Below are 22,191 nucleotides of genomic sequence, written 5' to 3' on the forward strand. Positions count from 1 at the left end.
TAACCTGTTTCACTGATACAACTGGATTTCAAATAATAATCGCCAAACTACTCGTTCAAACCAACAACGCCACAAACACCCAACAAGCCCCGATTTTTTTCCGGGGTTTTTCTCTTGCCATGAACAATGACACGGTGGTCACATGACTGATGTTTCGAAACATTTCGTAAACTCCATATCGAGACCAGAAGTTTCAGATGTCTTCAGAACGGATCGATCCTGGGTGCCGAAACTGCCATCTCTACCAAAATATGTTATTTATCGAGGAGTGGCCAAACTTTTGCATAAGACTGTATCTCCCCAGGGAATTCTCGCATATTATCGCGATAACAGCGTATGTCCCCCCCCCTCAGCCAACGCGGAGGCAGCCTGTGACTCTCTCCACTCTGTAGTCAGCAGACACAGTTTTCACAAGCTTTGTTTTTAATAACACACACACACACACCTCTTTGTGCCCTGTTATCCCGACAGTTATTGTTAGTGTTGTGTGTTTGTTGGGGGGATTATCAAAAATGGTCTCTGGCAGTATAATTTTGGAGGGTAATTGTCATTGTGCTTTACTGGTGTTGATGTCCTTTGTTACTGTTTTACCCAAGCCCTTCCCTGTGTTTATGTCAGCCCTTGTCCCTCCTGGTTTACCCTCCCTGCCTCTTGTTTTGAGCCCTTGTGGTCCTTTTGTTTCTGAGTAAGTGTGTGTTTTGTTCTGTAATGAAGTCCATCATCTCTCCTTTACTGAGTTCTGACATGACAATAATGTTCTGCTCAGTGTGTAAATTTTTAAGTAACTGTCATACAGTACTTTTTGAAATAATGTTCTGTTTTTAGTTGATCTATGAACACTTGTATGAATGTTTTAATGATCTGAGTAAAAGTATCTGCCAAATATCAAATAGAAAACATACATTTGATGCAGATGAATATAGTTTAATACAGTATTTTAAACAAGAACTGAAATTATAAGAGGTGACATTTTTAATGCATTACAAGTTGATATAAGCTGAAAGGGTCCCATAGTGCCTTGAACGCAGAAGAGGAAAGGGAGTCACATCAAAATGCTGCTGATTTTGACCACGGCTTCATGCCACGTGTCACACGCCAGAGTGCCGAGCGCATACAAAGGCAGAGGAGAAGTCACAGGGCATGTCGTTCCAGTCTTTTTCCCCTGTAGGTATAACAAAACCAAAAGAGTCACATCTGGGCTCCTGAATTGTTCTGAATGCTTCCTGTGTTACTAAGGGGAGGCAACACTATGTTTAAAGAGCTAACATAAGAATTCTGCCAATTTACCTGTAAGAGAATATTTATTTTATCTAGAAGTATTACCAGAACATGCATGCTAACAACATGAAGTTTTTATAAACAATGAAAACCAGATTTACATACCTGTCAAGTTTTGGATTTGAAAATAAGGGAAATTTTCCGGCGCCCGCCGCGAGCCACCCCACCACCCCAACCAAGCTCCAGTATCTCTTACATTTTAAGACAGGTGACAAGAAAGCTAATCACCACTTGTCAACCACTTATAAACTACAATTGGCTTTATGCACAGCTGCACTACTTCCTGAACTTCAGGCAGCTCCTTTGTTTCCTGTCTGCCATTACTGGACAAACTGATTAATCCAGGTGATCAGTTTGTCCAATAATGGCAGACAGGAAACAAAGGAGCTGCCTGAAGTTCAGGAAGTAGTGCAGCTGTGCATAAAGCCAATGATAGGCCTACCTTTGTTGATATTGACATGCTGTGAACATTCATAGCCTAAATGAAAACGCAAAAGGGTATATTTGAAGAGCATTTATTTAAAGGCTTATTTGCATATTTTCTGTTCATTTAACATTGCTTGACTTTACATTTCATTTTCATTCCACATTCTTTTCACATTCACACACTCATTCATTTCATATTGCTTTTTTGTACAGTTTTTCTTTTCATTTCACATAACTTTTCTTTACTCTTTTAGTGACTTATTGTACTCATTTGTTGCAGACTTTGCATTCTTTAAGACTGTTTTGGAAGGAGTGCCTTCCTTCTCTGTCCTGGCGTCCATCATCTGTCTGATTTTTCTTCTTTTTTTTCCCGCGTCGTCACTCATCAACTCATCATCTGACCTCACACACTAACCTCGCGACAACTGGCACCTACAGTACCTGTAGTACCTGTAGTAGCTGTAGTACCTGTAGTAGGCTACTGCAGGTGGCAGTTATTGCGAGGCTAGTGACAGGGATTTTCTGCAGAATCTCTGCTTTTGATCAGGGCCTTGATAAACTGGAATTCCTCTTCGCTGTGCATAGAGGCCAGGTTTCCCCCACTGGACAGGCAGTGTAACTGAAAAGGAATGGTTTCCCAAAGTAACTGTCTGTCAAAGTCCATTTTTGTAAGAAAACCATTTTGGGCTAACTGGAAATGTTACATTTTCTTACATGCCTCTTGTCTGGGAAGTTCAAATATATTTAGGTTTCTTGTCATTTGGAAGGATAGTTTTAAGTACTTGAAGATATTCAGGTGTTCATTATTCATTGGCCTTTTGTAACGTTACCTCAGAGTCAATCCAAGTCTTCCCATCGGCAATGTACTGGAAACAGCGGTTTTTGAAACTGACCCAGTCAGCTGGACAGGGGCCCTGGCAAAAGCCTGTCAGTGAGGAGCAAAAACACACAAAAACACCTATTAATGTGGAACACAAATGTGCCAAAGACTGTAAATCAAGATTAATTCATTTTCTGATTTAGCTGAGTATACCCTATTTTTACAAAGAAAATTTGTAAGGAACCAAAACCACATCTATTAGTAGAATTTTCTTTTGCTAATGATTAAGCATTTTGCTTAGATAAGTCCCAAGTCACTAGCGTTGTTAATCCTGTAAGTTAGTCAATAACTAGAAATTGAGCATTGCTAAGCCAATCTTTAGGTACAAACATATAAGCCAAATGTGTTGTTAATGCACTCCAAGTTGTACGTTACACATTTAAAATGTAAAGCTGCAGAGGCAAAGAAATGTAAATATATACAGAAAAAATTATCTTAATTTAGCTTTATGTACCTCCTGGTTTTCACTGCACAACAGTGCCATGGTGTGATAAACAAGAACAACCAAACTACCAGTATTTTTCTGATCTCACTGTATCAGCTGCATGTGTTGTTCGTTTTCAAGTGGTCATTTTTGAGTTTGAATATTTCATTAGTCAAGACCAATCAGCATTTTTAACCTGACAACCTCAGGTTTTGAAAGAGACCAACATGTTCAGTGTTTAGATGTAACATTTTCAGACCTGTATCCAGCTTTAATTCTCTCTGCTGCCTCAGCTGCCCTTCCACACTAAAACAAACAAACGAAAAGAGAATCTATTCAGAAAACTGGATTTGTTATAATATTGAAATTCAAGATTTCAGTCAAGAGAGACTGAGGCCTAAACAAAGACATTTTAAGGAGGATCATCACTTTGCCTGCTGTGGATAATTACAATACAACTAGTCACATCACGGGCACAGTGTCCAACCCTCTAAGCCACAAACTTATTGCACCACCTATTTAACTTTTTACAACTTGTTTCTGTTGGGCAGCTTTGGATCCAATGGAGGTGACATCTTGCTACCAAACACTTACCCATATCCGAACAAGGGAAGAAGGCAAAGCAACAGAGCCGCTGTTATGGTGTGAGCCATGCTTGGTGTCCCTAATAAGGAAAGAACACATAAGAATCATAAAATCAGTCATTCTCATGTGGGATATTATCATTCTTTTTTCATCATATACGATGCTAAAGCAGAGGATGGTTCTGATACGTTCTATAGTGATGTAAAGTTGAATAGATCTTACCTGTAAAGAGCCTGTGTCTTTTTTCCTTACCTGAATGAAATAAAAGTATTACGTGATTTCCAGGTACAGTAAGTGGTGCAGTAGTTGACTTGTGCCCAGTGTTACACCTGAAACCAAAACTTTTATATTCAGAGGAAGTGGGTGGCTTCTTCACTAAGGCGGATTAAAATGGCTTTCTATAGTCAGGAACCCCTAAAGCTGGGGCTGACATTAACACCTGTTTTAAATTAAACTGTCTGCGTCAGTCTGTCTGTCAGCCCTAACCCAATTGTCAACTCAACCAAGGGCCGTTACCTCTGCGCATACTCCTGAATCCAAGGCCTGCAATAGCCAATCATGCCTAGTACTGAAAGCAATTGCCGTTTAGTCTCTGATTTGGGCATCTCCTGTATGTATGCCACTCGGTCTGATCCTAATGACCTTCCCTCGCTTGTCAACACATGTCCAAGGTATTTTACCCTTTGTGACACCAGCTGCAGCTTCTCTTTGGAGGCTTTGTGCCCATTTTTCACCAGGAAGTAGCACATAGCTATGGTGTCCTGTTTACAGGACTCACGAGTGTGACAGCAAAGCAGCAAATCATCCACATACTGTACCAGTGCTGCCCCCAGACGTAGTGAACCCCTCCAAATTTTTTTTAGGAGCTCTGGGGTATATGGCTGCATTGACACCCCTCAGATCTTGTACAAACCTCCAAGTACCATTTGCCTTTTTCACAGGTAAGATAGGAGAATTGACTGGACAATAGCTTATTTCCTTAGTAGCCCCCCCCTTTTCACCAGATCTGCATGTACTTCTCTCAGTCCCTCCTCTGCTTCTCTAGATAAGGGATATTGGGCCTTATGAGGTCGAAAGTCAGACTTGGGGTGGACCAACAAAGGCTCAGCTGACAAAACTCTGCCAAAATCATTTTTCCCTTTTGCCCACAAGCAATCTGGTACCTCCCCTAACCAGTCGGGCAGTGGATCATCACCTTTCTCCTTATTTCCCTCTGCATCCCCCTTTCTCTTTACCTCTACATACTGATCTATTTTGTACCTATTTCCCTCCACAGCCGAAAGTTTGAAACTATTCGATGCTTCTGATTGGTTATCCTGTCGCGTCTACATTTGCGGCCAATTCTGCTAATTAACTTGCCTGAGCGGTCTGAGTTTCTGTTGCAGGCAATGGCAGACAAGGAAAGGAATGCATTCCATTACTGGAAGTATAAAAAACATTTCCTATATGTTACGTGAAAAGGCACAAATTTAACTTTGCAATGCAGTACGTGTTCACCGGCTGTTAAGATGTTGTCGACAACTAAACAGTCCATGTCCAACCTAAGGAAACATCTAGAGGTAAGTGCAGCTTACAGTAACTGCAAACAGTCATATTAAACAAGGCAGGGAAGACATGCCTACCTTCGGCGTGCCTCACCATGCTTCTAAAGTGTAATGCTCGGTACACACTGTGTGATTTCAGCAATCTTATAAAATCATTACCAATCACACTGCGATACGGAGCTGATAATCTTGGCTATGATGGTTATGCAGATTGTATGACGACAACACCACCTCAATCATACGATACGGTGCATAGGACAACAAAACAAGATGTAAACACTGACAGCATGCGTAAACACCACAACCAATCGCGAAGTGTGTACCTCACTTTAAAGCCACACTGGCACTTCTGATCCCGTTGACAGAAAATGTGCCGCCCTCCTTCAATATGCCAAGGTTATTGGTAATTTATGTTAGGTCTGATATTAGCACTCCCGACATGCTGTGTCGTATTGAGTTTTGAAAATTCACTAACTAGCTAACCCCTGCGCGATGCAGACTTACAGCTCTGCTAATCCATTTTATTTTACAGTGCTGTGTAGACACTGTTTTAGGCTACTCCATGATTTGTGATTGAAAAATTGATTTAAACAGAGTAAGTGATTACACAATCAGCTGAAATTTCTTAACCTGTCTGATGCAAGAACTAAAGAAGTAAAATGGAACCATTTATTTTCAAAAGTATATAAAACTGTCACGCCAGGTGTTCTGGCAGAACAACATACCTACCAGAATGGCATACCCTGGGTTAATGCGCATGCGTTCAACTCAAATGCGTATGCGTACAACAGAAATAGGCTTTATTCTGCGTGATTGCATAAATTTAGCATACCACTGATCGAAGGTGAGCAATTACGGAGCTCGCCTGGGTCCAGGTGAGAAATGAATTCATAATCCGTTCACACGGTTTATAAATACATTCCTGTGCACGATTTAGCAATCCGTGCGCAAGTTTTAGAAACCCTTACCCACACAGTTACCGTTAGCTTCCCAGGTTTTCATGTTAGACAAACTGTCTCTGGAAACTTCCATTTACTGCACGACTGTACATGCACATGTCATGTGTATGTAATCTCCGTCAAAGTCACAGTGTTAACATTCCAGAGCTTTACGCTTACTTTAAATTGTAGCACTAATCCCAGTACTGTAAAAACTAGTACAAAGGAAAATCAGTTAGCACAACAAGTAGGGCACGGATTGCTAAACCGTGGGAACGATTTGTAAACCGTGAGCACGGATTAATTTTATTTCTCACCTGGACCCAGGCGGGCTCCGTAATGGTAATTGCATATTGTTAGTGCATCTGTTGTATAACTTAAGTTGGAGTGTAGTTCGTTTAAAAAAGGCAGCTGTACTTTATGAAAGCGTAGTTATTCTGCAGTTTTCTGTAGTTATTCTTGTAAGTGGAGTAAGATCCTTTACAAGCCCTCAATAGTATCCAGTTAGTTCATTTGTCAATTAATGTTTAACTTTAAAATTACTTTTCATCACTAAAATTGTTTATTTGTAGTGCATATCCACAACCATGGAGAAAAAGTGGGAGGAGATTTTCGATTACCTTTCTAAGGCGTCATACCCACCAGAGCCTTAGAAAATACTCTTCTAAATTCAGTATTCATGGTAAGTATTTAACATTCAAAATTAATTGCTATGATGATCACAATGCTATTAGTATAATAATATTTTAATTAATTTTATAAAGATGGAAAACTATTCTTCGATGCAAGTCGCAAGGGTGCAAGTCGACGAAGAGTAATCAAGACAAAGGAGGAGGCCGTGCATTTTAAGGAATTTCATGCCTCACCAATTGGAGGACACACTGGTATTATGAAAACTCAAACTGCCATGTGTTCAAGGTTCTATTGGTATGGCATGACAACAGACATTGAGAAATGGGTACCGTATTTGCCGGCGTATAAGACGACTTTTTCCCCCTGAAAAACATGCCTCCAAGTGGGGGGGTCGTCTTATACGCCGGGTGCACTTCAGTTGGGATAGACATAGCTGCCCATAGTGGCCTCCCGATGCCCACCCACCTCATTCTACATACCATCCAGTATCGCGCGGTATCCAGCGCGGCCGCGGTGGGTCATCAGCGTGGCTGCGGCGAGCATCAGCAGCGAGACAGGGGTGCCAGCCTTTTCGGCGTGACCGGCCCGTTCTGTTCGGCGGGAAGCAGCGGCGCTCCGGCCCGCCCCTTGTCTACTCAGAGCTCGCACATGTGCACTTGCGCACTAGTGCCGGTCACAAGGAGATGCAGGGGCGGGCCGGAGGCGCTGCGGTCGTGCTACGGCCGTACAATGGTGACAATGACAGGTACTGTAATGGCACTAATACTAATACTAATGGCACTCATGTAATACCGATATAATACCGGTAACAATAATAGCACACAGGGGTACACTTTTATACATTTTGCAACTCTCTCCTCACCCCCCTTCTTATGCATACCTTGATAAATGCTCCCTATCCAAATCTCTTATCAGGTCATAATATACAGTATGTCACTTGGTATTAATATATGGTACGGTACTATAATACTGGTACTATCCATAATTGGATTCAAGGGTGGACCAGACTGCTGCTAGTGACATGGAGACAGGGAGACAGGGAGGGCAGACAGGGAGCAGGGACCAATCCAATCAGGCTTTGTATACAGCCAACAGCCAACCACAGTACTGCACCATTGTACAGTACAGTACAGCATAGAAAATGTCCAGCAGTCAAAACCCTATCAACCCTATCATGGCCCCAGCAAAAAGAAAGAAATATGATGCAAGTTTTAAACTTAAAGTTGTAAACTTTGCCATGGAACATAATAATTGTGCTGCTGCAAGACAATATGGAGTAACAGAAAAGATGGTTCGGGACTGGAAATCAAATGAAAAAGCATTAAAGAGTATGCCAAGGGGTAAGTGTGCATTAAGAAGAGGCACCCCACACTGGCCAGAACTCGAAAAACATGTAGCAGACATGGTGGCTCAGCATCGCCAAAACGGTTATGTGGTGACACGAAATACAATACGCTTGTTTGCACTTCAGTGGGCCAAATCTAACCCAGATCACAGCAACAATTTTAAGGCCACTATATCCTGGTGTAGTAGATTCATGGCAAGGCATGATCTGGTACTAAGGCAAAAGACAAAAATTGCCCAAAAATTACCTGCAGATCTGGATAACAAAGTGGATAGTTTCCATCGATACGTAATACAACAGCGCACTAAACATGGCTATGCGTTAAGTAATATTGGAAATATGGATGAAACTCCAATGAATTTTGATATGATTGGAAATAAAACTGTCCATCAAAAAGGTGAAAAAACTATTTTGATAAAAACAACAGGACATGAGAAGTCAAGTTTTACAGTGGTACTAGCATGCACAGCTGATGGCAACAAACTGAAACCTATGATTATTTTTAAAAGGAAAATAATGCCAAAACTCAAGTTCCCTGCTGGTTGTTTTGTGCACGTGCATGAAAAAGGCTGGATGGATGAGGAGGGTGTGAAACTATGGCTGGATAATGTATGGAGCAGACGACCAGGTGGTCTACTTCAAAAACGTAGTCTACTTGTGTGGGATATGTTCAGGGCTCATTTAACTCCCACCACCAAGGAAAGGCTTGCGAGAATAAAAACAGATGCAGCAGTTATTCCTGCAGGATTGACATCATTGGTACAGCCCCTGGATGTGTGCCTAAACAAGCCGTTTAAAGATCGCATTCGAGAACAGTGGAATGAATGGATGGTTAGCGGCGAAAAGTCATACACAAAAGGAGGAAACATGCGAGCTCCACAGTTGGATGTTTTGTGCCAATTTGTCATAAAAGCCTGGAATGATATTGATGCACAAACAGTAATCAAGTCTTTCAAGAAGTGTGGCATATCAAATTCATTAGATGGTATGGAGGACGAGTACTGTACTTGTGGCAAGATGAAGAGGAAGCTGAAGCTGAGGCCACATCATCTGACACGGAATTAGATCCATATGATGACTGCCTTGCAACTGTATCACAAGATGTCATTGATGAACTTTTAATATCAGATGACGAACAGGAGTTTGAAGGCTTTTAAAGGGAAACTGTCACGCCAGCAAACTTGCTAGGGACTTGCCCGGCACTTGCTCTCTCCCTCTATTTGTTATCTTCCTTCTATCATTGACAGTTCCAGTTTGGTTAACAGCTTAGAAAACAAACAGCATGGCAGCTCCCATAGGTTTATTGTTCCATTCAGCTTTAGTGAATTAGCCTCTGGCATTTACTATTGGCTGGTATAATACAGGATGGGGAGGGGTCTTAGCCACCCTCACGCTATTTATGAACATTCCTTTGGGAGCTCAGCAAGGTCTGACGAAGGGGGCGTGTCCCCAGAAACATGTTACCTATCCCGTGGTTTTGCTGATCCAGTGTTTATACTCTTGATGTGCCTGTCATTAAGCATAAATGTACATATCTCTATATACAACTTGACACTTATTTTCAAGGTGTCTGAATGTGAGCAGTGTCAAAGAGTGGGGCCGCCTTTGAGTGCAGTTAAAACGCTGGATTGCATAAAGGTGACCATCTGTTGTAATGCACTGTATTTTATTAATTCACTGCAGTATTTATTCTGGGTAATCAAATATTACTGTATATTACTGACAGGTATCTGCTGTTTGGGAGCTTGTTGGAATTGACCTCACAGGTCCACTTCCAAAAACATCCTCTGGCTTTGAATATATTTTAACGGCAACCGACTATTTTTCCAAGTGGCTGGAGGCCTTCCCTCAAAAGACAAAGTCTGCAGTGGAAGTAGCGAAAAACCTCTGTCCGCTTATTTATAGACATGGTTGTCCCCTGCGCATACTATCAGACCAAGGACGGGAGTTTGTAAATCAAGTAAGCTGTGCTATATACATTTTGTAATGGTTATGAGAAGTTTACCAGCTTGATTTTATACAAAATATAACTGTAATGTGCTTAATTTTTCTTTTAGATTAACAGCAATCTCTGCAAACAGCTGTCCATTGAGAGGAGTGTAACTGCTGCCTACCACCCCCAGACAAATGGGCTTGATGAGAAGGCCAATGACAACATCAAACGGTAAAAATGCCATGATATTCTTTGCTTTGTTTTTTTGGTAACTTTTATTATTATTTGGCGCCATGTGTCACGTTCAGCGGAGGTGGCGAGCAGGGAAGCAGGAGAGCAAGCCAGGACTTCAGGTAAACTGGGTTTATTCGGACGAGTGACGGACATCTACTGACAATACAATGACGGATCTGGCATACATGGGGAGACGCGGACTCATATACACAGGACAAGGCAAAAGAAACAGGAAACAGCTGGGCACGATCGGGGAAGCACACGTGGATAATGAGGGGGCGTGGCACACACTAGGAGCGGACGGAGCGGGGCGTGACACCATGCTTTGTTTTAAAACATTTTTGTTGTTTGTTATAATTGTTTAACATCAGAGAAGTGTTGAATTTGGATAGTTTGCATCTTGAAATACATCCATCTCCAGTTAAAGTAGAACTTTGTGTGTCCCTAAATTATGAGAATTAATTTATTTACTATAGAGTTGCTCCAATTTCCTGTATTATTAATGCACATATATTTAAAAATTCTTCTTCATAGAGCACTAAAAAAGCTTGTGAATCAGCAGCAGGACGACTGGGACCTATACCTCAATGCAACACTTTTTTCACTGCGATCAAAAGTGCACACCACAACAAAATTCTCACCATTTTTGTTAATGTACGGAAGAGAGGCTAGATTTCCTTCTGAAGTGCCTGTTGAAATGCCGGTAAGTTTTTGTCTGTCTGGCTATTTGTCTATCAAAAAAAAAAAAAAAAGCCTTGACACTAGGGCTAGGTGACATATCTGTCACGATCCGCTCCGTTCGATCCCGATGTGTGCCACGCCCCCTCATTATCCACGTGTGTTTTCCCAATCGTGCCCAGCTGTTCCTTGTTATTTCGGCTTGTCTTCTGTATTTAGTCCGTGTCTGAGTCAGTCTTCCCCAGATCCGTCATTAATGTTCGTTAATGTTTCTTGGTGTTGTTTGCTGTGTTGGATCTGTCCCTTCCCCAGTAAAACCCGTTTGCCTGCATTTCCGGCTTCGCTTGCCTGTTTGCCCGCTCGTCCGCTCGCCCGCACGCACGAAGCATAACAGAATGACGGATCTCGACAACAAGCCTCCGCGGATCGAGGACCAACGCCTCGATCTGCTCCAGGAGGTCATATACTGGCTGAACCTGCCGGAGGTCCAAGAGGCCCCCGAACTGCGGGATTTAGCCAGCCGGAGCGGGACCCTCTTGAGTGAGATGTCGCCGTCCGGGAACGCGCACACCATAGCGGCTGTGCGTGAAAACCTCCGGCAGCTCGTCGACGGGGTGACGGAGAGGCGGCTCCAGCCGCTCACCCTCTCTCTGGCAACCCCGTCGCAACCACCCAACCAAAGCCGGAGGAAAAAGAAGAGGCGCAAGGGGAGAGGACTGGAGGACACCCCGACCGTCTCCCTGGGGGCTTGCTCTCTCCGGTTTGCCTCTCTCCTCGCTGATTATCGGGAGGAGTCCCTCCCGACGCAGACCTCAGCGGGGATCACTGCAGCTGCGCAGCTGCCGTCACCGGCAGCCTCTATATTCCAGGGTGGCTACCTGGAATGTGAGGGGATCAGGGCCGTCTGGGATGCAATTCCCCGGATCCCCAAGGCTCTTAAAGGGGCAGCGCCCGCACGCCCGGCGCCGATCCTGGCGCCTATTGCGGACCTGCCTGCTCCGGACGTGCCCGCGGCTGCGCTGCCTGCTGCCGCCGCCGATCAGCCCGCAGCTGCGTTGCCTGCTGCCGCCGCCGATCTGCCCGCAGCTGCTGATGCCGCCGCTCTACCCGCGGCACCGCCTGCTGCTGCCATCCTGCCAGCAGCTCTGCTTGACCCGCCTGTCCTGCCTGCTGCAGCTGCCGCCGCTCTGCCCACGGCACCGCCTGCTGCAGCGTCCGCCGCTTTGCCCGTGGACCCATCTGTTCCTGTCCTGCCTACAGCTCCAGCTGCATCGCCTGCTGCAGCTGCCGCCGCTCTGCCTGCGGCACCGCCTGCAGCACCAGCTGCTGCTGCCGCCGCTCTGCCAGCGGCACCGCCTGCTGTTGCCGCCGCCACACTGCCCGCGGCATCGCCTGTCCTGCCCGACCCGCCTGTCCTGCCTGCAGTTCCTGCCGCTGCCAACGCTTGGCCCGCAGCAACCCCTGCCGCAGCTGCTGTCACCGCTCTGACTGAGGCGCCTGCTGAGGCACCCCCTACTGGCCGCACGCCCGAGGCGCCTGCCGAGGTGGCCCCTGCTGGCCGCGTGATGGCGGCGCACGCCGAGGCGCCCCCTGCTGGCCGCACAACGAAGGTGCCTGCCGAGGTGCCCCTTGCTAGCCCCGTGACGGCGGCGCCCGTCCTGCCCTGCTCGCCTGACCTGCCCGTCCTGCCCTGCTCGCCTGACCTGCTATCCAGGAGCCACACCCGCAGCTCCCCCTGCTGACGCTGCCGCGCTGCTTACGGCGGCCCCTGCGGACCGCTCGCCGGCCCTGCCCGTCTCACCGGTCCAGCCCGGCTCGCCTGCCGGCAGTGCAGCCACGCCCGCGACTGCCGTCGCCGCTCTGCCTGCAGCACCGCCTGCAGCTGGCTGCTTGCCCGAGGTGCCCACGGAGGCGCCCCCTGCTGGCCGCGTGATGGCGGCGCCCCCTGCTGGCCGGGACCTGAGGGTGCCCGCTGCAAGGCCCCCTGCTGGCCGTGTGATGGTGGTGCCTGCTGCGGCGCCCCCTGTTGGCCACGTGCTGGTGGTGCCTGTGGCTGCGTCTGAGGTTCCGGCGCTGCCTCTGCCTGCACCCACGCCCGCCGAGGTGCCTGCTCTGCCTGCGGCACCTCCTGCTGGCCGCACACCCAAGCCCGTCTCGCCTGACCTGCCCGTCTCGTCCGGCCAGCCCTGCTCGCCGGTCCTGCCCGTCTCGCCTGTCCTGTCCGGCCAGCCCTGCACGCCCGCAGCGCCCCTGGCTGACCACTCGCCTGTCCTGCCCGTCTCGCCTGTCCAACCGGCCCTGCCCTGCTCGCCTGTCCAGCCGGCCGCGCCCGCTGCTACGGCCATGCCCGCGGCCCCGCCTGAGGCCGCCGCTCTGCCCGCGGCCCCGCCTGAGACCGCGGCTCTGGCTGCCCCGCCTGCGGCCACGCCCGCGGCTCTGACTGCCCCGTCTGCGGCCACGCCCGCGGTTCTGGCTGCCCCGCCCGCGGCTCTGGCTGCCACGCCCGCGGCTCTGGCTGCTCCGCCTGCGACCACGCTTGCGGCTCCGGCTGCCCTGCCTGTTGCCTCTTTAGAGGCCTTGACTTCTGTCCGCCCAGCACAGGCCTCCCTCTTGTCTCCCTTACCTCAGCGAGGCCGACAGACCCCAGGACCCCGCCTGTCCGTTTCCCGTAAGGGACGGGGACACAGACGTCGGGTCCTGGTCCCACCTGCCCTAACCCCTGGCTCGCCCGTGCGCCCCCTGGCCGTGGCTCGGTGGCTGCCTGCGGGTCCAGCGGCTCCGGCTCGGCTGCCGCCTCCGGGCCCCCCCGCTTCGGCTGGGCGTCGGAAGACGCCTTCCCTGGCTCCGGCTGCGCCTCCGCCTGCTGCGGCTTCCTCCTCCTGCCTGCGCCGGTGTTCCCTCCTGCTCCCTCCTTGTTTCCTTTGTCGGTCCCTACGTCTGTCTCCTTATCCCCTGTGTGGTCCTCTCCTGCTCCGGCCTCCCTTCCGCCTGTAGCCCCTGCGGCTGTCTTCCCTCGCCCGCCTGGGTTCCCTCGAGCTCTCCCTGTTCTTCCTCCTCCCTTTGTTCCGTCTCCTCGTCCCTTTGTTCCTCCTGTCTCGGTTCCTCGTCCCTCTGTGTCTCCTCCGTCTCCTCCTGGTCCCTTTGTCCCTCCGGGTTTTGCTGCTCGTCCCTCTGTGCCTCCCGTGTTCACTCCCGGCCCTTTTGTTCCTCCATTTTCTGTCCCCTCTCTGTCTCCTTTCTTTGTCTGCCTGTCCGCGTTCCCTGTCCTCTGTCAGGTCTTGTCGTTTTTCTGGTCCTTGTTCCTGTTTTGTGTCTCTGTCCTGTTTCCGGTGTCTCGTTGATTTGGTGTGCGCGCCTTTGGGGGGGGGTTCTGTCACGATCCGCTCCGTTCGATCCCGATGTGTGCCACGCCCCCTCATTATCCACGTGTGTTTTCCCAATCGTGCCCAGCTGTTCCTTGTTATTTCGGCTTGTCTTCTGTATTTAGTCCGTGTCTGAGTCAGTCTTCCCCAGATCCGTCATTAATGTTCGTTAATGTTTCTTGGTGTTGTTTGCTGTGTTGGATCTGTCCCTTCCCCAGTAAAACCCGTTTGCCTGCATTTCCGGCTTCGCTTGCCTGTTTGCCCGCTCGTCCGCTCGCCCGCACGCACGAAGCATAACAATATCAGTGCATACTGATGTATGTATTGGTATTCAGCCTAAAAAAAAATTATATATATAATTTTGCCCGTATTGCCCAGCCCTATTTCAAATATGAAGTTGTACCCCACTGGAAAAAGAAAAAAAGAAAACTACACAGGAATTTCAGAGTGAGTATTTTATTTTCTTTTATACATGTTTTATGATGAATGCTATACATTAAAATAACTTATTCTAATAATAGGTATTCTCTGTTTTTTTCTACGAGAGACGGCGTGGATCGGTAAAGAGAAAATCTAAAAAAGACCTGAAATCAGCAGGTATGGACAGAGCAACACCCCCTCCTATACCCGAAGCCTTAATAGATGAAATCGACAACATCAACAACGCTAATAATGAAAATGACGCGGTTTATCAGAACTACTTTGCTCAACGCGACTCGCCACCCGCAGCTTCTGGTGAAGCGAGGGTTGAAGAGCCCTGTTTCCTACCATCCTTAGAGACATTAATAAGCTGTCAAGGATCCGGGCGGCTCGGACACGAGGACGTGGCATTGGGCACAAAAAAGCGTGGATGACCCACTAGCGGCTCCAAGAACAAAGAGGGGTTTATTAAATAAAACAGAAAACACTACAAACACAAAACCAAAAGGACCACGAGGAGTCAAAAACTAAAGGGGATAATTAAAGACTTAATATCACAAATAACGAAAACTGGGAAGGTAAACAGAATATAGATCTAACCAAGCTAATAAAGCTTAGACAAGCAACAACAACAACAATGAACCACTAAGGAACTGAACAGAAGCAGGAACTAAAATACTAAGGGGTAACGAGACTAACACAGGACAGGTGAGACTAATTAACAAAGACCAGGGAAACAGGGCACAGGTGAAACTAATAACTCAAAGGAACTAAAAACAGGGAAACTAAGAACTAACCAAGGAATAAGAAACCAACACTGGGGAATTAGACAGGTAAAGACAAGCAGGACCACAAGGAACAAAACAAAACCAACTACAAAATCAAACACAAGAACTAGAGAAACTCAAATGAAACACTAGGGATCAAAAAATACAAAAACAAAGGCGGTGGGATTCAAACACAGGACAGAAGGGCACACAGACAACTGGCTGCTCAACTTATCGAGCCATGAGGCTAACAGAGAACAGGGGGAAAAAACACAAAGACTAACATGAAGGACGGGATGACCAGCAATGCCTGCTGGTCAAACAGGGAAGGGACACAGAGTGAGACAACAGGGGCTGACCCTGACATAAGCATGTTAAATGAAAGGGGTTCTGAACCAGAAGCGGGATGGGGGCTGCCCGGCGACGAAGTCACATGGTCCCCCGCGGATTCTGAATTGTTGGAAGCCTTGTCAGACGTAGAATTTCTTCTCAATGATGAGGAGATTGAAAATGACTTGGGGGTGGGCTGGGATGATCGTGTACGGGATTTGGGAGAATTTGAAAATGCCGATGTTGAACAGGAAGGTGGTGGTGACATGGAAATGTTGGATCCCCAGCCTGACGGGGTTGTACAACGTCATAGATTCAATAATGTACAGATTAGGTGGATTCTAAATATTCCGCAACCTAGAAACTAAGCCAATTTCCGCAAGTACTACGAAAATGTAATCGGGGGTTTCAAAATATTGTGAATGAGGCGATACCTTACGCCGCATGGGGAGCTTATATACAGGTCACCCTGCGCGGTGACTTTTTTAACGACGAGCTGTCGCAAATTGTACGGTATGGGGAGGGGGAGCTGACAGACTTCCAGCAACTGCTAGATCGCCTGGTTCAGTCTAATCAAGAAATTTTAAACGATTCCAACCTAGAAGTAATCGTAGATGTAATCAATATCCCACGCGGCGGTGGGAACAAACGAAAACTACAGACTATGCTAGCTACAGAAATAATTTCTAAAAAAGCCAAACTCATGTTTATCATTCAGAACGACAGCAGAGCGTGTTTTGCCATAAACTTGGCGCACCTGCTCCATGGAAACTTCACTGACGCCAAGGCTGAAAAGCTCGGCCTGGAGTTACAGGAGAAAGCGGGATTCACCCCCGACCACACTGTCGCTTTGAATGACATTATCAATTTTGAGACAACCATATTCAAACAATCTCCACATTTACCAGACACCCACACCTACCGGCAGTAGACAGGTGGTGTATTTCTTTTTACACAATCAGCATTTTTACGGCATTAAATTAGGGGCGGGCTATGTTTGCACAAGCTGTTTCAAAGGGTACGACTTGCCTCAAACTCATCGCTGCGAAAAATTCTGCAGCGTTTGTCACACTAATTGTAGAGAAGGTTAAACCACACCGTCGATACTGTGTGAGCGTTGTAATTTCAGATGCTTAACTCTTTCATTGTCGCCGCCTAGTGGTTCGGACGCATACGTCCAAATTTTCAATAACAAAAAAAAATGACGTTCAATAAAAGAAACAAATGTATCAAATCAACCAAAAACGGCTTGTTACACTACAAAAAACCTTTCAGATAATATCTGTAGAAAGTTGCGCAATTTTTGTGCCATGGTTTTTTTGTAACAAGTAAAAATAAAATGACCATGGTAGCCATCTTTAAACGGGTCGAGTGTCGGGAAGTAAAATATAAGTGTTAATAAAATGAAAACTAAGCACTTCAAACTATTTCTTTCACGGCCAATACTTCATAAACCGTCACAGTATTAAGACAAAACACGCATTTTTCCATAAATATGACTGTAATGCTCTCAAATAGCTTGCTCACTCATCGCGGAAAAATGTCAGTTGGCATTCTGTACATTCGTGCAATGTTTTTTATCTTCGGAGTTTTAGAAGAAAACCAATGAATAAAATGACAAAGTTACCCTCGTTTGAAAGCTTGATCTCTTATGTACATAAATCAATCACTGTAATCCTTCATTGTCAAGTATTTTTTCAGATATATGGTCTGCTTCCCTGCTAGCACATTATTTTTTACGCACTGAACCTTTGCCCATGGTTATGTTTCACCATAATAAACTTTTTACATGAACATCAAATTACAGTGTCATTTGCTTCATCCAATAGAGGTGTGTCTAAGGTTTGCAAAATGGTATGGGATGTGCTGATTGGGCATTGTTTTTCGCGCTGGGGACATGAATGCGCAACATATTATCTGCAGGTGCGTTATTTGTGGGAGTGTCTCGATTACGCATTGCGCACGTAGTCTCCGTGAGTTTACCCAGTTATTTTCGGACAACAACTTTTTTGACTTAAGAAAAATGGCTCGGATGACTTTCACTGTTGAGAAAGCACAGAAGATGATTTTGAAGAGTGGTTCGGGGGAAGAAAGTGTCGCTTTTATCCATTGATTCGATGGAGGAGGACGCTTTTTTGCGCGGAGAGGATGCAACGCTCGACATAAGTACATTTATTTACAGTTTACTCTTTTATTCTATAGATTTTTATAATTCCGTGATTCAGTAAATTACAATTAACATTTGCTTTGGTAACACTTGTATTGTGGTACATTGGGAAAAGTTCCGCATCGCCTTTGTCAAGCTTTGAAGTGTGCAAAGTAATGCAGCGCTTTTGGCTTTCACTTGGGCAAAGTTACGCGGGGCTTTGTTTGGGCAAAGTTATGCGGGGCACTTGTCGGCCTTGTTTGAGCAAAGTTATGTACAGTACTTGTCGGCTTTGTTTGGGCAACATTATGTACGGTACTTGTCGGCTTTGTTTGGGCAAAGTTATGCGGGGCACTTGTCGGCTTTGTTTGGGCAAAGTTATGCGGGGCACTTGTCGGGCTTTGTTTGGGCACAGTTATGCGGGGCACTTGTCGGGCTTTGTTTGGGCACAGTTATGCAGGGTTAGGGTTAGAAACAAAATGTTTCTTATGACCCATAAGTGGTAATGCATTTAGAAAGAAAGACGCTATCCCAAAACACTGCTAGTTACACTGCGGCCATTTTGGATAGGTTTGGCACAAGTCGTGTGAATAAAATATAGATTTTCCTACAAATGTGTGGTGATTTTGTGTGACAAAATGTTACTTATGACCCATAAGTGGTAATGCATTTAGAAAGAAAGACGCTACCCCAAAAAACACTGCTAGTTACACTGTGGCCAGTTTGGATAGGTTTTGGATAGGTTTTGGATAAGTTTGGCACAAGTCGTGTGAATAAAATATAGATTTTCCTACAAATGTGTGGTGATGATGTGTGACAAATTGTTACTTATGACCTATAAGTGGTAATGCATTTAGAAAGAAAGTTGCTACCCCAAAAAACACTGCTAGTTACACTATTGCCATTTTGGATAAGTTTCAGATTAGTTTAGGTTAGGTTTTGGATAGGAAAGGCTCCCAGTTGCACCATTTGCTCTTTCCTCCGTAAAACCTGTTGGGCTGCATCAAATGATATGAAATTGGGCACACATGTAGAAAACAAGTTTGGGAACCAGATTTTTAAAATTGGACCTATTCCATCATGTAGTTTTTGAAATATTTACAAAAATCCATGACACAAAGACAGGTTTTTGTATTTTTCCAGCTGTTTTTGTTATATTCGCATGTCCATAAATTATACACAGGTTATTCATTTCGTTATTGAACTTCCTACAATCAATTGTAAAGGGGTCAACTTTGATTTTAGGTATCAGGCATGTGTCTGTGACTTTTATATCTGAAGTTATAAGGTAATTATTCCAAAGAGGGAAGAAATGCCCCCCCCATGCAAGGGGCCCCTGGTGCCCTCCATAGAGTTAAATAACGTGTGCTTCGAGCGTCACCGTACGCCAAGGGTCTGCCCCGTTAGGGGGGAGATTGCTATCCCCTGTGACAAGTTCAGAAAATGCAAAGCTTGGGGGCTTAACTACTACCAAAGTCCTGAGAACCCAAAACCGCACTCGTGTAGAACAGTAAAATGTAATATCTGCAACGGTAAGCTCCACACAACCGAATCAGGCATATCCACCCCACATCTCTGCTATTTAAATCCACCAGAGAAGCCTAAAAAAGGGAAACGGGTCACCAAAAGGGGTGAGGGTGAGGGCAGTAAAAAGGTCCCCAAATATGCATTTTTTGACATTGAAACATCCCAGAGCTCGGGTACTCATATCCCCGTTTATGTGTGCGCCATCTCCGATCAGAATGAGACAATGACCGCCGAGGGGCCTGACTGCGCGCTGCAGTTCCTCAGAGATTTCAGGACCCCGTACTATACAGGCGTCTGCCTTTTGGTTACTGAAATGTAAAACGGTTTTAAAAAAAAATATTTCAAAGTAAGATGTTTTAAAATGTAACATGAAAGTTTTTTCAAAGAAGTACATTTGTTTTAAAATGTAACTTGTGTGTTTTATTTTTCAAACTTGTATGAAAATGTTTTGTACATTTATCACAAGAGTTTATAAAAACATGTATATATTGCAACATGACTGTGTTTTTAAAAATAATCTTTTACCCATGCACTTTGGGAATGTGTGTGTGTGTGCAGAAAGATTTAAAAGATTAGGGTAGTCTTTACTGTTTCTTCAGTGCTTTTTGGAAGCGGCGCTGATGGGTAGCGGTATGAGAGAGGTCGACTTTGATCACCGTTTAGATTTGTCGTTTACGGCGATAATTGCTGGGGCAAGTTCTTCGGGGAAAACCTATTTTACTAAAGAATTGCTTTTAAATCAGAGTCACTGTTTCATAGGGCACCCGTTAAAAAAATTATGTGGTGTTACGCTTCCTATCAGCCACTTTATGATGAACTGCGTGAACAGATCAGTGAAATTAAATTTTTAGAAGGACTTCCTAAAAGTTGGGAAGATGAGGAGCGGTTCCCCTCCGACTCCTTGAAAATTATCGATGATTTGATGGACAGCGCATCCGAAAACAAACTTGTGGCAGAAGCTTTCACGAGGTTCAGACATCACCATCAAATCTCGGTCATCTACCTCATGCAGAACGTATTTCATCAGGGCAAGTACAGTAGGACTACTGTATAGCCCTAAATACTACTTATTATTATCGGTTTAAGAATGTGCGAGACAAAATGCAAATGAAAGTTTTAGCTCAGCAAATGTTTCCTTTGCAGAAAAAGTTTTTTCTAGATGCGTGGTCGTGCCGTCAGGCAGTTTTTCCTCCACACCTTCGTCTGTTTTTTCTTTCCGCTCGGTAAGGATAATTTATGCAATTTCAAGGTTCGTGACCTAGAGGAGCGACTGGCTCTCATCCAACACAACAATGAGTTTAACGAGAGAGTTATTACGCCTTCTAGGGAGACTGTATGTACGTCACAAGCGGGGAGGGGGGAGAATGATGAACAGGTAGGTCGAGAGAGCTGGTGGAACGTAGGTCGTAGACGTAGAAAAGGGCGTACACAATTCACAGAGGCGGCATCACCTGAAGTAACGGTGTCTAACCGCTTTCAGGTGCTTCCGGCTTTAGAGCCGGAAGAGACTGGGGAGGCAGGTGAGCCCTTGGGCACCAAGGAGCCACCTAGCCCCAGTAGGAGGGAGGTTGTGGTAGTAGGGGATTCAATTATAAGAGGGGTAGATAGTTATGTGTGCATCCGTGATAGAGGGTCCCGTACGGTGTCTTGCCTGCCTGGTGCCCAGGTAGGGGACCTTCCAGATCGAGTGGACAGGCTTTTGGCCCCAGCCGGGGTGGATCCAGTGGTCGTGGTGCATGTTGGCACCAATGACATAGGAAAGGGCAGAAGGGCTGTTCTGCAAGATAAATTTATAGAAATAGCAGATAAGCTTAGAAGCAGAACATCCACGGTGGTATTCTCTGGAATACTTCCCATGCCACGTGCAAGTCAGGCAAAGTTAGCTGAGATAAGGGAATTTAATGCGTGGCTAAAATGGTGGTGTAGGAAAGAGGGGTTCAGGTTTATGGGGCACTGGAAGACCTTCTGGAACAGGTGGGACCTGTTCAAGCCGGACGGGTTGCACCTGAACCATAGGGGAACCAGTGTATTGGGGAGGCGTATGTGCAGAATAGTTGAGGAATGTTTAAACTAGGGACTGGGGGGGCAGGGAGGTCAGTTAAGAATTTATGTGGGGAGAGACGGAAAGCCCATATAAATATTAAAAGTAGACACTGTAAAAGGCCTACCATTAGTGGTCTGTATTTGAATGCTAGGAGTATTAGAAACAAAATTAATGACTTGGAGGCTTTGATTTCTTCAGACAATTACGACATTATAGGAATAACTGAAACATGGATGAGTGACAATGATGGTGATGAATATAATATGGATGGTTATACGTTGTTCCATAGAGACCGGATAGGCAAGAAGGGAGGTGGTGTTGCAGTATACGTAAAAGAAAACTTGCAGGCAAGGGATCTCACTGATAAAAATAAAAATTCAGAAGCTGTATGGATAAAACTTGATGCTAAAGATTCAAATGGCCTAATTGTCGGGGTTTGTTATAGAGCACCTGATGTAACTGTAGAGGAAAGCAGAATATTATATGATGATATTAGGATTATGAGTAATAAAAATGATGTGGTGGTTATGGGTGATTTTAATTTACCTGGGATACAGTGGGACACAGTCTCTGGCTCTTCTGTAAATGAACTTGAGATGGTGGAATTAGTACAGGATTGTTTTTTTACTCAGTTTGTTAATACTCCTACCAGGGGAGAAGCCCTTCTTGATCTCGTTTTCTGTAATAACCAGGATAG

General features: G+C 45.7%; 1 protein-coding gene and 1 long non-coding RNA gene across 3 annotated transcripts; one reads left to right on the top strand and one right to left on the bottom strand.

Annotated features, from left to right (window-relative positions):
- Positions 1-1,849: 1,849 nt before the first annotated feature.
- On the bottom strand, positions 1,850-6,369 carry LOC111854088 (ladderlectin-like). Its single transcript, XM_023831689.2, has 6 exons — positions 6,118-6,369; positions 3,816-3,845; positions 3,603-3,672; positions 3,268-3,314; positions 2,535-2,629; positions 1,850-2,323 (listed from the first exon to the last, which is right to left on the bottom strand). The coding sequence occupies exons 1-6, from the start codon at positions 6,167-6,169 to the stop codon at positions 2,210-2,212; spliced, it is 408 nt and encodes a 135-aa protein (XP_023687457.1). The 5' UTR covers positions 6,170-6,369; the 3' UTR covers positions 1,850-2,209.
- Positions 5,718-11,896, top strand: LOC111854089 (uncharacterized). Of its 2 annotated transcripts, XR_002840599.2 has the most exons (7): positions 5,718-6,012; positions 6,648-6,757; positions 6,840-7,033; positions 9,620-9,691; positions 9,780-10,013; positions 10,111-10,217; positions 10,755-11,896. It is a non-coding gene; the product is annotated as an uncharacterized lncRNA (long non-coding RNA). The 2 variants fall into 2 exon arrangements; XR_011984781.1 differs by having other exon boundaries at positions 6,840-9,691.
- The last annotated feature ends 10,295 nt before the right edge of the window (positions 11,897-22,191 follow it).

The sequence above is a fragment of the Paramormyrops kingsleyae genome, chromosome 22 (assembly GCF_048594095.1).
Source record: "Paramormyrops kingsleyae isolate MSU_618 chromosome 22, PKINGS_0.4, whole genome shotgun sequence".
Taxonomy (NCBI): domain Eukaryota; kingdom Metazoa; phylum Chordata; class Actinopteri; order Osteoglossiformes; family Mormyridae; genus Paramormyrops; species Paramormyrops kingsleyae.

Excerpts from the sequence above, each read along its gene's own strand:
- LOC111854088 (XM_023831689.2), bottom strand. The coding sequence starts at position 6,169 with ATGGAAGTTTCCAGAGACAGTTTGTCTAACATGAAAACCTGGGAAGCT. Across the intron at positions 3,846-6,117 it reads GAAAACCTGGGAAGCTAACG|GTAAGGAAAAAAGACACAGG; the intron begins GTAACTGTGTGG and ends TATTTCATTCAG. Across the intron at positions 3,315-3,602 it reads CTTCCCTTGTTCGGATATGG|TGTGGAAGGGCAGCTGAGGC; the intron begins GTAAGTGTTTGG and ends TGTTTGTTTTAG.